The sequence below is a fragment of the Meriones unguiculatus genome, chromosome X (genome assembly GCF_030254825.1).
Source record: "Meriones unguiculatus strain TT.TT164.6M chromosome X, Bangor_MerUng_6.1, whole genome shotgun sequence".
Lineage (NCBI taxonomy): Eukaryota > Metazoa > Chordata > Mammalia > Rodentia > Muridae > Meriones > Meriones unguiculatus.
The window spans coordinates 75,431,134-75,446,183 of NC_083369.1; the positions used below are offsets into that span (position 1 = coordinate 75,431,134).

Genomic DNA, 15,050 nt, shown 5'->3' on the forward strand with positions numbered 1-15,050 from the left:
ATAATAATTACACCTTTAGGTTTTACTCAAAGAAAAGAGAGGGACACAGATTTCTGGATTTTTTTCAATCAGCCCGAATCCATTGACCTTTCTTTGTAGTGTTCCCACAGCCATCTATTTCTGATTCCCTCTCCCTAGCTTTTTCACTTGCATAAATTTTTACGACTTGCTACACTGGTTTAATTTTATTCTTGTCTATACTTTGAGGATAAAAAAGAGGAACTTGGTTGGTTTCTTCTTGAATAATGACCACGCCTTTCTTGAAATGATTGCTGAAACACTGGAGAGGGGGTAGTATGCCTCTTCTTTTGTCAGAGAAGGTGACAGAAGAAAAAAAAATGTGTTATTAGGCTTGAAGACCAGATGGGTTTTTTTTTCTTTTTATTCTAATATTTGGTGTGGGCCGCTTCACATATTTTAAATAGAGCCACAGTTTGATGTGAAACAGTTATGGCCTTCTTTTACCCTAGGATTGAATTTGATACTGTTCATATTGAAGTGAATAGGATATCTGTGTTAATGAAGAAATATAAAAGAAGCAGTGTATTTTGTTTCAGGTCACATTTTACCTTGCTTCTAACATCTAGTTTTGAAAGTCTATAAGTAAAGCAAAAAGAATTTTTCAAGTGAACATATCAAAATGCAATGTTTAATGGTGATGGTATGGTTTTCTAAATATGAAGGGTACGAAAGGATTTAAAAGACTTATGCTGATGCTGACTTTGTCTATATTCCATTTTGTTCAGTCCCTGGAGGAGCACCAAAGATGGTTTTGATGTGGTCTGGGAGTTTCTATATTTTAATGAAAGAAGCAATTATTTTTTGAAAGTGTTGGTGTACATATAGACTAAGCTGAGATAAGATTAAATAAAGGAGTGCAATTAATATTAAATTAATTACATTAATCTAATTGAACTGGTGTTTCCCTTTTCCCCTTCTCTAGTGCCCCAAAATGCGCCGTCATGCTTTTGAACTCAAGATGTTAGATAAGTATAGTCATTATCTGGCCGCTGAAACTGAGCAGGAAATGGAGGAATGGTTGATAACATTGAGAAAGATTATTCAGATCAATACTGACAGTTTAGTGCAAGAGAAAAAGGAGACAGTAGAAGCGATACAAGGTAAGGATTTTGCAGTGAGTGATTCACTCTTAAGGTAAAGGTCTTATTTTTAATCCATGGGAAATGTCCTTTGTGCTAGCTGAAGATAGACCCTTAATATTGAAGGCTAACCTGCATCTTTATGAAGAGTGACTGACTTCAGGATTGGCTTTTAAAAGAGTTGGTACTGCATGGGACCTGATGCTTAAAATACAACGGTGTTGAAATGGATGAGAAATTTATGGCAGATTTCCACAAGTCCATTAAAGTTTCCCTTGTGCTTTCGTAATCACAATTCTTTGCCATAAATCTAGAGGAAAGGAGGGGGTAGGAGTTCTTTTAAGTGATTAGTAATAGTCTGTATGGTTTGGAACATCTGCTTTTAATGAATTTACAGATGATGAAACTAGCAGCCAAGGAAAAGCTGAGAACATCATGGCCAGTTTGGAAAGAAGCATGCATCCGGAACTGATGAAGGTATATCTTTCTTATGGCAGCTTGCCTTCCACTGACATAATATAGGGCAAGCTAGTAAGGTTTTAGTGCTAGGTTTCATTTGGAGATCTTACTTTCAAGTTTAATACATCACCAAATTGGTTAAATAGGTAGAGAAAAAAGATGCATTTTAAATGATGGACTTGGAAGTGTCCACTTTCAGTGAATAAAACTTTTTCTTTTTTTCTAGACACCAAAAAAAAAATACTTATAAGATTTTGTAACCTTTATCTATTTTATTGATTTTTATTCAATTGTTTGATATGTATTATTAAATAAATATTTTTCTTTTAATGGGCTAATGATGCAGCACATAAAATGGTATTCAATCCAGTGACACATGCTAATTTCTTCTGTAAATTAGGTGAATAATTTACTCAGATAAAGACTTCGAGGAACAGCTATTACTTGTGTTATTCACCCCTTCTTTGCGGAATTTAAAATGAATAAATTTTTTGAAAGTAAACAGTTATTACCATGTGTACTCTATGTTATAATAAATTAGAAGTTATAAGCCACTTATTCATTTCAATCTTTGTTGAGCCTACTTACATCTTTATTTTATTCATTTCCATAGACTAGTGATACAAACTTAGGTCTGTTTTTCTCTTTTAAACTCACCCCTCTCTTAAAAATTTAAAAACATGCCATCAGCCTTCATATGGAGTGAATAAAATATATTTTATTTGCCAAAAAAAATTTAAAACATTTTTCAAATATTGCAGATGTACTCATGACTACATGGTCTGTGCTTTCTATGATTTTATGGATTTTGGTTGAATCCTTTTCGTAGCTTTTAGTCATGCTAGACTGTGTAGTTCATTATATTCCCTAAAACAAATTCAGAATTGTATGTGATAACTCATGACCAGCACTATGGAGATATCAAATATGGCATTGTTCTCCTTTATTTCTTCTTTGCATCCAAAGTCTTCTTTTTTCTTTTCTTTTTTTTATTAGTTACATTATATTAACTCTGTATTCCAGCTGTATCCCGCTCCCTTATTCCCTCCCAATTCCACCCTCCCTCCCTCAGCTCCTCCCTGACCCTTTCCAAGTCCACGAATTGGGGAAGACCTCCTCCCCTTTCATCTGACCCTGTTTTATCAGGTATCTTCAGGACTGGCTGCAAAGTCCTCCTTTGTGGCCTAGCAGGGCTGCTCCTCCCTTGGGGGGTGGGGAGGTCAAAAAGCCTGCCATTGAGTTCCTGTCAGAAATAGTCCCTGTTCCCCTTACTATGGGAAACCAATTGGTAAAGTCTTTTAATTTTTTTTTTTACACTAAGTGGAAAAGGTAGAATATTTTAGGTCTTATGGAAATGTGTAAGAATCAAATCTGCATCCTGAGTGAAGTAACCTAAAAGCAAAAAGACACACATGGTATATACTCACTTATAAGTAGATATTAGACATATAGGATAAACATAGTAAATTCTATAGTCCTAAGGCAGCTAAACAACAAGGAGGACCCTAGGGAAGAGACTTAATCCTCATTGAGAAGGGAAAAAAAGATAGACATCGGATGTAGGAGAAGATAAGGAACAGGATATGAGCCTACAACAGGGGACCTCTGAAAGATTCTACCCAGCAGGCTGTCGAAGCAGATGCTTTGACTCATAGCCAAACTTTGAGCAGCGTTCAGAGAATCTTAGGGAAGAAGGGGGAGATAGTAAGACCTGGAGGAGACAGGAATTCCACAAGGAGACCAATAGAGCCCCAAAACCTGGGCCCAGTGGGTCCTGCAGAGACCAATACTCCAACCAAGGACCATGCATGGAGAAGACCTAGACCCCCTGTTCATAGGTAGCCCATAGGCTACTCAGTCTCCATGGGAGTACCCTAGTAAGAGGAGCAGGGGCTGTCTCTGGCATGAACTCAGTTTCCTGCTTTTTAATCATCTCCCCCTTGTGAGGTGACCTAACTAGGCCACAGAGAAAGAGGATTCAGACAGTCCTGATGAGACCTTTATAGGCTAGGGTCAGATAATAAGGGAGGAGGACCTCCTGTAGCAGTGGATTAGGGGAAGGACATGGGGTATGGGGAGAGGGAGGGAGGAAGCTACAGCAGGGATACAAAGTGATAAATACTACTACTAATAATAATAATGAATTAAAAAAAGAATCAGATCTGTATTTTATTATGAGTCTCAATGATGGTGATACACTTCCCAGCCAATCAAGATTTGTTTTTTTAACTATATTACATATATGGAAACAAAGAATTGTATATTGTGTAAATGATCTGTATATGTATAAATGATATAGTTAACGGGTATTTAGTATTGTTTTGATAGAAATGTAGTAATATTTTGTATTTTTAAATTTTAGTATGGCAGAGAAACAGAACAGCTGAACAAACTCAGTAGAGGAGATGGAAGACAGAATCTCTTTTCTTTTGACTCGGAAGTTCAGGTACTGATCTATTTCTAACTCAAACTTGAATGAAATGTTTAAATCATTGATTTTTGGCCACCAGCATGGAAAGCAGATTGTTTTGGATTAGTCTTACTCATTTTAAACATGTACTTTGACTGATTTCTCATTTAAGAGGACTGTCACTAGCATGAGACAGAATGTATATATCTTTTCCTCTGTCCCTTAGCTCCTTTCATCTTGCTGCTCACCACAGATAAATTAAACAATGCCTAAAGATAATTTTAGCATTCTGTGAATCCATTAAGTGTAGCTGAGACCTAGTGGCTATGAATATCTGCAATATAAAGAGTACATAATTTAATGGAATATGGATTTTTCCATTTGATATTGGTATAAAGACCAGGAAAAGTGTGTAGTATATGACTATTATAACTTTCCTAATTAAGACCATTTCACAAGATTATTTGGTGGAGTGAAGTTATTGTCTTCTTTCCCCTTTTTCTATATGAAACTTCTTTCAAACAGTTTTCCTCTAATTGAGTTTTAATTGTGGCCAGAAACTGAAAAGTGTGTATGTATAATGTATACATTAATAAAATTGCCATGTAAAATTGATATTGTGTGGTGTGTATGTGTGATATATGCTTGTGTGTGAGCGAGGGTATGTATACACCTTTCTGTACATCTGTGAAGGTTGGAATTTGATTTGGAGCATCTTCCTCTATCATCTTCTATTTTGAAATCAATCTCTCACTGAACCTGGAGCTATGGTTTTAGCTAGATTGGTTAGCAAGCCCCTGGGATCCACCTGTCTCCTGTCTCCAGGCTTCCCTCCAGCTCTGTCCTATAGGTGTAGTTGTAACAGGCTTTTATGAGGCTATCGAGGCTCTCACCTCAGCAACTCATGCTTGCACTGTAGGCATTTTACCCAGTGATCCTAGCACCAGCAAATTATTTTTTTAAATAATTTCTATTTTACCCATAGCAATATTATATATTATTTTAATTTTATATATTATTTTATTATACATGCATACGTAATACATACATGCATACATGCCGGTGAGGTGTTCCACTTAGTAAAGGTGCTTGCCACCAAGCCTGATGACTTAAATTTCCCCTCAAATCTATCATTCATCAGTATGATAAAACCAAGTTGTTTTGTTGTTGTTCTTGTTCTTTTTTTTGTTTGTTGTTGTTGTTATTGTTTGTTTTTAAGACAAGGTTTCTCTGTGTAGCCTTGGCTGTCCTGGACTCATTTTTGTAGACCAGGCTGGCCTCGAACTCACTGAGCTCCATCTGCCTCTGCTTCTCAGAGTGCTGGGATTATGTGTGTGTGCCACCAATGCCTGGCCCAAAACTAAGTTTTTAATGTTGTTGTTTATGTGATCTCTGTCTGAAACCACTGTGTTATTCTTGTAGGTGTTCAAACTTATTCTTGTCAGTTTGACCCCCTGAAAAACTTGTTAGGGAAACAAATTCTACCATCACTAAGGTTATGTTTTATGAAGAGTAGGAAGGAAAAAAAAGCCAACTAAATAGATTCTAAAAAATCTTAGAGCCAGGTATGCTGGCTCATGCCTTTAATCCAAGCACTCCAGGAAACAGGCAGGTGGATCTTGTGAGTTTGAGGTCAGCCTTTTCTCCAGAGTGAGTTTCAAGACAGCCAGGGCTACACAGACAAACCCGGTCTCAAAAAAAGAAACATAATAATAATAATAATAGAAATAGTAATAATAATAATAATAATAATAATAAATCTGAGAAAGGGCATATAGACTGTCAGGTTATATGCAAGTTTTTTTTTTTTCAGGGAGTTGGGGAAATACTTCAGGCAGGGTTCCTCATAGAGCAGCAAGCACAAAGACCCTTTGGTGAGAGGGTGGCTAGATGTACTAGAAAAATAACTAATGAAGGGTGTGTGATTTAAAGCAGTAAAATGGTGGGGAAAGGCAAAATACTAAAAGACAAGGTCACAAATGAGGGGAAGGAGAGTTCCAGAGCCAAGCCATGTAGAGTAGGGTTTTGTAGGTAAAAGAGTAGATTTCTGATGTGTTCATTGCTTTAGGTCAAATTCTCATTATCTCCATCTGAAAATTCTCTCTCAGTGCTTGCAAGCTGCTATAAAGTCTCCTGAAAAGTCTTATTGTTTGAAGACTGGATAGAGCTATCTGTTGCCATCTTTATTATACTGATCTGAACATGTATAAATCAGTGTAGTATGAATCCTGTCTTTATAAATAAGTCATACTATCTGTTTTGCAGAGGTTGGACTTTTCAGGAATTGAGCCTGATGTAAAGCCATTTGAAGAAAAGTGCAATAAGCGTTTCCTGGTGAACTGCCATGATTTAACATTCAATATCTTGGGTCACATTGGTGACAATGCAAAAGGACCACCCACAAATGTATGTATTAACTTTCTTTCTACTGCCCTGAATCCAGCATATTAAAGAAGTACTTTTATTTTTTATTTTTTTTATAACTAAGGTCTAATTGGAAGGATGAAAATTACAGTGTTACGTATTATGATAAATTTGACATGAAGAATTTCAACTCTTTCTTTGGCCAGAATACAAATGTGCTCTCACCTTGAGAGGATTCCTGTTAAGTCTTACCTACTTAGAGTAGCAGATGGAGAATATGCTTCCTTTTCCAGAGTGGCATGCCTCCAGAACCTGGAAAAATTCCCCTCCCATTGGATTTGACTAAAGAATAAGATTTCCTTTGAAAAATTGGTTCATAGAGATGAATTAGTATCCCTAAACCCTGGTGAGACATAGTTGCTATGCAGTCTCCTAGGCTCATTCAGTGTTCTATAGAATGAAATCTACTTTCAGTCTGTGTATACATTAGGTATCATGAATTGACATGGTTGGAAATACCATTGTAAATGTCATATTTCTTTTGTGTTTCTAGTTTCAAAAATATCAAGTAACAACTGATTCTTTCACAAAGTACCTAAAATACACCAGAACACTTTTCTGCCTGTAAAGGGTTAATCTTTATGCCATCTGGCATGAAATTTTTCTGTGACCAGCTTTCAAATGCCATCTGTAGGGAGGAATCATGTCTTACAAATTTGCTGATGGGGCAGAGTTTTGTTTTTTTTTTTTTTTTTTCAGTAATTTGCTGTTTACTGATTCTAGCTCTTATGAAAGGTATAGTCTAGTACATTGCAGTATACCAGAAAGGTTAGCATTGTTTTTGGAGTCATGTTCAGTAAATGTATAGAGATATAAGTTTTATTCATAGATCAATTTTTCTTTAGATGAAACTTTTGAGTTCTACTCATCTTTTAAAAATAACTTTAATTTTTGTGCATTCGTAACTTGGGAATTTGTCCCTGACAAAATTAAAATCTGATAAGTTTTTCATTTCTGAATGCCTTTCCTATTGTTCTGTGCAGAATGACAATAGTGCACTTTTAATTAAATATTAAACTAAGAAGGTAACACAATAAACTCTAACTTGAAGAAAATTCATTTTGCAGTTTACTTCCCTTAGTAAGTAAGTCTTAGTTATAAAATGTGAAATGTCCTCATTCCTAGGTTGAGCCCTTTTTCATCAACCTTGCCTTATTTGATGTAAAGAACAACTGTAAAATTTCAGCCGACTTTCATGTGGACCTGAACCCACCCTCTGTCCGTGAAATGCTGTGGGGGACCTCCACCCAACTGGCCAATGATGGGAACGCAAAAGGCTATTCACCTGAGTCACTTATCCATGGAATCGCCGAGGCTCAGTTATGCTACATAAAGCAGGTGAGCGTTGATCATTAGCTTTTGAAGCATATTCAGAAAAAAAAAAAAAAAAAGAGCTTACTTTCTGGTCCCAGGCAATTTTCTTACAGCATTCCACCTTTCAGAAGATCTGCCTACAGATGGTCTTTTGCTGGCTGAGGTCGACAATGGGAAATGGAAAGCATGAACATGTTAATAACATGTTGGCAGAGTGGCATTTTTAAATGGAACCATAATATTAAATTCAGAGGGAATGTTTTGTGAAATAAAATGCAAATATAGAGCCACACACACACACACATGTGAACACATGTACACACACACACATTCACATAGGTATGTATTCTAGGTGTGGCAATGGGTAGCAAAAATGTTTAGTCTCTGAAGCAAAACTGACCCTACATAAGTAGGATCCCTTATAAGTAGGTAATTCTAATGGAGAATAAAAATTATTTTTAAAATTGGTCTTGAAAAAGCAAAAGGAAGAAATTGTAGTGTCACACCTGTAATGTTCCTCCCCAATGGCTGATGCAAATTAACCCCTTTAGAAAAAGCCTAGCAGTTCCTTGACATTCGGACCTGGATCATTCTGGAAGCCCAGGGTGCAATCTTCTTATATGTCTCTTAACTGTATAAATATCTCTGAGCCTCTGTTTCAGAATCATTTACATATGTACATGACAAGTGCCTTTATATTCTTTAATTTTTTTAATTTATTACAATTTATTCACTTTGTATCCCAGCTGTAGCTCCTTCCTTTGTCGCCACCCAATCCTGCCCTCCTCTCCTCTTCTTTTCCCATGCTCCTCCCCCAGTCCACTGATAGGGGAGGTCCTCCTCCTGTTCCATCTGACTCTAGCCTATCAGGTCTCATCAGAACTATCTGCATTGTCTTCCTCTGTGGCCTGGTAAGATTGGCCCCCCTCAAGGGGAGGTGATCAAAGAGCTAGCCATTGAGTTCATGTCCGAGACAGCTCCTGTTCCCCTCACTGGGGAAACAACTTGGATACTGAGCTGCCATGGGTATATCTGAGCAGGGGTTCTAGGTTATATCCATGAATGGTACTTGGTTGGAGTTTCAGTCTCAGAAAAGACCCCTGTGCCCAGATTTTTGGGGTTTTTTTTGCTCTCCTTATGGAGCTGCTGTCCTTTCCAGGTCTTAACATCTCCCCTTTTTTTCATAAGATTCCCAGCACTCTGCCCAAAGTTTAGTTATAAGTCTCATCATCTGCTTTGATAAACTGATGGGTAGAGTCTTTCAGAGTACCTCTGTGGTAGACTCCTGTCCTTTTTCCGTTTTTTTCCTTCTTCCAATGTCCATCCCATTTGTCTTCCTGAGTGAGGATTGATCATCTTACCTAGGGTCCTCCTTTTTGCTTAGCTTCTTTAGGTGTACAGATTTTAGTATGTTTATCCTATATTTGTATGTCTAGTATCCACTTATAAGTGAGAATATACCATGTGTGTCTTTCTGTTTCTGGGATACCTCACTCAGGACGATCTTTTCTAGATCACACCATTTGCCTGCAAATGTCATGATTTCCTTGTTTTTAATTGCTGAGTAGTATTCCATTGTGTAAATGTAACACAATTTCTGTATCCATTCCTCAATTGAGGGACATCTGGGTTGTTTCCAGATTCTGGCTATTACAAATAAAACTGCTACAAACATGGCTGCGTAAATGTCCTTGTTGTGTACTTGAGCCTAGGAGTGGTTTAGCTGGACCTTGAGTAAGTACTATTCCTAATTGTCTGAGAAAGCACCAGATTGATTTCCAAATGGTTGTACCTGTTTACATTCCCACCAGCAATGGAGGAGAGTTGCCCTTTCTCCACAACCTCTCTAGCATGTGTTGTCACTTGAGTTTTGATTTTAGCCATTTTGATGGGTGTAAGGTGAAATCTCAGGGTTGTTTTGATTTGCATCTCTCTGATGACTAAGGACGTTGAGCATCTCTTTAAATATTTCTCTTCCACTCTATATTCCTCTACAGAGAATTCTCTGTTTAGCTCTCTACCCCATTTTTTATTTGGATTAATTGATTTCTTGCTTTTTAACTTCTTTAGTTTTTTATATATTCTGTTTATTAGCCCTCCATTAGATAGAGGGTTGGTGAAGTTCCTTTCCTAATCTGTATACTATCATTTTGTTCCGACGACAGTGTCCTTTGATTTACAGAAGGTTTTCAGTTTCATGAGGTCCCATCTATTGACTGTAGATCTTAGAGCCTGTGCTGTTGGTGTTGTGTTCAGGAAGTTGTCTCCTGTGCCAGTGAGTTCTAGGATCTTCCCCACTTTTTCTTTTACCTGATTTAGTGTGTCTGATTTTATGTTGAGGTCTTTGATCCACATGGACTTTAGTTTTGTGCAGGGTGATAAGTATGGATCTATTTTCATTTTTCTACATGTAGACATCCAGTTAGACCAGCACCATTTGTTGAAGATTCTGTCTTTATTCCATTGTATGGTTTTGGCTCCTTTGTCAAAAATCAAGTATCCATAGGTGTGTGGGTTTATTTCTGGGTCTTCTATTTGATTACATTGATCCAATATCTGTTTCTATGCCAATACCATGTGGTTTTAATTACTATTGCTCTGTAGTACAGCTTGAGATCGGGGATGGAGCTACCTCCAGACAATCTGTTGTTGTACAGGATTGTTTTGGAGATTCTGGGTTTTGTTTTTTTTTTTTTTTTTTTTCCATATGAAGTTGAGAAATTTTCTTTCAAGGTCTGTAAATAATTGCATTGGTATTTTGATGGAAATTGCGTTGAATCCATAGATTGCTTTTAGCAGGATGGCCATTGTTACTATGTTAATCTTACCAATCGACGAACAAGGGAGATCTTTCCTTCTTCTAATATCTTCTTCAATTTCTTTCTTCAGAGACTTGAAATTATTTTGGAACAGATTTTTCACTTGCTTCATTAGAGTCACACAAAGTACTTAGTGTTATTAGTGGCTATTGTAAAGGGTGTTGTTTCTCTAATTTCTGTGTCCTTTTGTTTTTGGTATACAGGAGGGCTTCTGTTTTTTTTTGTTTTTTTTTTTTTTTTAGTTAATTTTGTATCCAGCCTCTTTGCTGCAGGTATTTTTTAGCTGAAAGAGTTCTCAGGTTGAATTTTTGGGTTTGCTCATGATTACTATCATATCATCTGCAAATAATGATACTTTGACTTCCTCTTTTCTGATTTGTATCCCTTGATCTCCTTTAGTTGTCTTATTGCTCTAGCTAGGAATTCAAGTATTATGTTCAAGAGATATGGAGAGAGTGGGCAGCCTTGCTTTGTCCCTGATTTCAGTGGGATTGGTTGAAGTTTCTCTCCGTTTAGTTTGATGTTGGCTATAGGCTTGCTGTAAATTACTTTTACTATGTTTAGGTGTGTGCCTTGTATCCATGATCTCTCCAAGACTTTAAAGATGAATGCTTGTTGGATTTTGTCAAATGCTTTCTTGGAAACTAAGGAGATGATCATATGGTTTTTCTCCTTCAGTTTGTTTATATGGTGGATTACTTTGATGTATTTTCATATATTGAACCACCCCTGCGTGACTGAGATGAAGCCTACTTAGTCATGGGGGATAATGTCTTTTATGTGTTCTTGGATTCGGTTTGCCAGTATTTTATTGAGTATTTTTGCATCAATATTCATAAGAGAGATACATTTGAAGTTCTCTTTTTTGGGGGGTCTTTGTGTGGTTAGGTATCAAGGTGACTGTGACTTCATAGAGTGAGTTTGATAAAGTTCCATCTGATTCTATTTTGAGGAATAGTTTGAAGAGAATTGGAGGTAGCTCTTCTTTGAATGTCTGGTAGAATTCTTCACTGAAACTATCTGGACCTGGGGTTTTTTTGGAAGGGAGACTTTTGATGACTACTTCTATTTCCTTGGTGGATATAGGACTATTTAATCTATTTATCTGATCTCGATTCAATTTTGGTAAATGGAGTCTATCAAGAAAATTGTCCATTTCATTTAGATTTTCAAATTTTGTGGCATATGGGCTTTTGTAGTAAGACCTAATGATTGTTTGATTTCTTCAGTGTCTGTAGTTTTGCCCCACTTTTCATTTCTGATTTTGCTGATTTGGATAGTTTTTCTCTATCTTTTAGTTTGACTAAGGGTTTGTCTATCTTGTTGATTTTCTCAAAGAACCAGCTCTTGGTTTCATTGATTCTTTGAATTGTTTAATTTATTTAATTCATTGTTTTCAGCTCTGAGTTTGATTATTTACAGCAATCTACTCCTCTTGGTTGTGTCTGCTTCTTCTTTTTTTTCCCCTCCTAGGGTTTTCAGGTTAGCCATTAAGTTTCCTGAATGAGATGTTTCAAATTTTTTCTTGAAGGCACTTAGAGCTATGAACTTTCCTCTTAGTACTGCTTTCATTGTGTCCCATTAGATTGGGTATGTTGTGCCTTCATTTTCATTGAATTCTAGGAAGTCTTCAATTTCTTTCTTTATTTCTTCCTTAACCCAGCTGTCATTCAGCAGTGAGTTGTTCATATTCCATGTGTATATACGCTTTTTGCTATTTCTGTTGTTACTAAGCCCAGCTTTAGTCCATGGTGGTCAGATAGGATACAAGGGATTATTTCAATCTTCTTGTATTTGTTGAGACTTGCTTTGTGACCAAATATGTGCTCTATTTTGGAGAGGGTTGTGTGAGTGGCTGAAAGGAAGGTATATTCTTTTGAATTTGGGTGAAAAGTAGTGTAGACATCTATTAGGTCCTTTTGATTTAGGACTGTGTAAGTGCCATTATTTTCCTATTTAGCTTCTGTCTTGATGATTTCTCTCTTGGTTAGTGTTGAGTGTTGAAATCTCCCACTATTATGGTGTTGGGATTGATGTGTGATTTAAGATTTAATAATGTACAAATGTAAGATTTAATAATATACAAATGTAGGTGCTCTTGTATTGGCGGCATAGATGTTCAGAATTGTAATGTCCCCCTGGTGGATTTTTCCTTTGATTACATTGAAGTGCCCCTCCTCATCTTTTCTGATTAATTTTGCTTTAAATTCTATTTTGCTAGATATTAAGATAGCTCTGCAGCTTGTTTTCTGGGTCTATTTGATTAAAAAACATTTTTCCAGCTCTTTACTGTGAAGTAGTGTTTATCTTTGTTGCAGAGGTATGTTTCTTGAATGCAGCAGAATGTTGAATCCTATTTCTGCAACCATTCTGTTAGACTGTGTCTTTTTATTGGAGATTTGAGTCCACTGATGTTGATAGATAATAGTGACCAATAAATGTTGGTTTCTTTTATTGTGGTGTTGGTGGTGTTACTGGGTTTCATTGCTTGTTTTCTTTTAATTTTTGTTGGGAATTTATCTATATCGTATGTTTTCCTGGGTATAGCTGTTTTTGTTGAATTGGAGTTTTTCTTCTAGTATCTTCTGTAAGGCTGGGTTGCTGTGTAGTTATTGTTTAAGTTTAGTTTTGTCATGGGATATTTTTTTTTATCCATCTGTGTTGATTGAAAGCTTTTCTGCGTTTAGTAGTCTGTCTTGGCATCTGTGGTCCCTTAAAGTTTGCATGACATATGTCCAGGCCCTTCTGCTTTCATAGTTTCTGATGAGAAATCTGGCGTGATTCGGATAGGTTTACCTTTATATGTTACTTGGCCTCTTTTCCTTGCTGTTTTTAATAATTTTTCTTTGTTTTGTAGATTTAGTGTTTTGACTATGATGTGATGTGAGGAGTTTCTTTTCTGGTCTAATCTATTTGGTGTTCTGTAGGCCACTTGTATGTTTATGGACATCTCTTTATGTTGGGAAAATTTTCTTATATGATTTTTTTGAAAATATTTTTTGAACCTTGGAGCCTGGAATCTTCTTTTTCATTTATTCCTATTAGTCTTAGATTTTGTCTTTACATGGTGTCCTTGATTTCTTGGATGTTTTGTGTTTGGAACTTTTCCGATTTTACTTTTATCTTTGAGAAAAGTATCAATTTCTACAAGTGTATCTTCAGCACCTGAGATTATCTCTTAAATATCTTTTATTCTATTGGTGATGCTTACTTTTGTGGTTCCTGATCTTTTCTCTAAATTCTCCAGCTCCAGAGTTTACTCTGTTTGTGTTTTCTTTATTGATTCTAATTCTGTTTTTATGCTTTGTACTATTTACTTCATGTGGATTCCTGTTTTTCTATGATAGCTTCTATTTTTTTTTCCATTTTCTGTATATGCCACTGATTCTTGCTTAGTTTCTTTAGATGTACAGAGTTTAGTATGATTATCCTACATTATATGTCTAACAATCCACTTATAAGTGAGTATATACCATTTTTGTCTTTCTGCTTCTGGGATACCTCACTAATGATGATCTTTTCCAATAGTCACAAAGGACATAAAGTACCTGGTTTAACTCTAACCAAGCAGGTAAGAGATTTTTATGAAAAAAAATTCAAGTCTCTGAAGAAAGAAATAGAAGTAGATATCAGAAGATCGAAAAATCTCTTATGCTCATGGCTTGGCAGGATTAACATAGTAAAAGTGGCCATTTTACCAAAAGCAATCTGCAGATTCAATGCAATTCCTATCAAATTAATAGCACAATTCTTTACAGACCTCGAAAGAAAAATTCTCAACTTTATATGGAATAGCAAGAAACGGAGAATAGTTAATACAGTCCTCTACAATAACAGATATTCTGGATGTATCTCCATCCATGACCTCAAGCTGTTCTATAGAGCAACAGGAATAAAAAGTGTATGCTCCTGACATAGAACCAGGCTGGTGGATCAATGGAATCAAATAGAAAACCCAAAAATAAACCCACACACTTATGGATACCTGGTTTTTGAGAAAGATGCCTTTACTTTTTAAAATGAAATTGGAATAAGATAAAGCATATCTTTATAGTTAGGCAGGGTTACACATATATTATTTAGCACAAATTAAATGTAATTCGGCATGACAGTATACATGTGCTACTTGGGAGGGTGAGGTAATGGGATCACTAGAGCCTGGAAACTCCAGGTTATCCTAATCAACAGCAAAGTGGGTGAATGGAAGAGAGGAATCGGGAAAGTCAAGTAAGAAGGAAGGAGTGGGAGAGAAGGGACATTGAGAGGAGAAAATGGGAAGGAGGGTAAAATAAAACATGGGAAGGGAAGAATAATTGAAGAAGAAAACATTTGAATAAGGAAAGAAATTAAACTGGGGTAAATAAATGCAAATGAGACACTGGTATAGATAGGGAAGACATGAATGTTGCAGATGAAACTTTTTGGAATGTTTCCACTAACCAAAAGACTACGGAATGTCATTCTACAGCATCTGAGGTTTATGTAGAGATTCTCTTACTTTGCTATAATCTGCCTACCTGATTA

The 15,050-nt window shown here is 36.3% G+C and overlaps 1 protein-coding gene across 4 annotated transcripts in view; it reads left to right on the plus strand.

Annotated features, from left to right (window-relative positions):
* Nucleotides 1–15,050, plus strand: part of Dock11 (dedicator of cytokinesis 11) — a 198,944-nt gene that overhangs the window by 74,551 nt on the left and 109,343 nt on the right. For all 4 annotated transcript variants that reach the window (XM_060375411.1, XM_060375407.1, XM_060375408.1 and 1 more), the window contains exons 8-12: nt 944–1,121; nt 1,498–1,577; nt 3,922–4,005; nt 6,235–6,375; nt 7,519–7,731. In XM_060375411.1, coding sequence (XP_060231394.1) covers nt 944–1,121; nt 1,498–1,577; nt 3,922–4,005; nt 6,235–6,375; nt 7,519–7,731 — 696 coding nt within the window. The remainder of the gene's footprint in view (nt 1–943; nt 1,122–1,497; nt 1,578–3,921; nt 4,006–6,234; nt 6,376–7,518; nt 7,732–15,050) is intronic.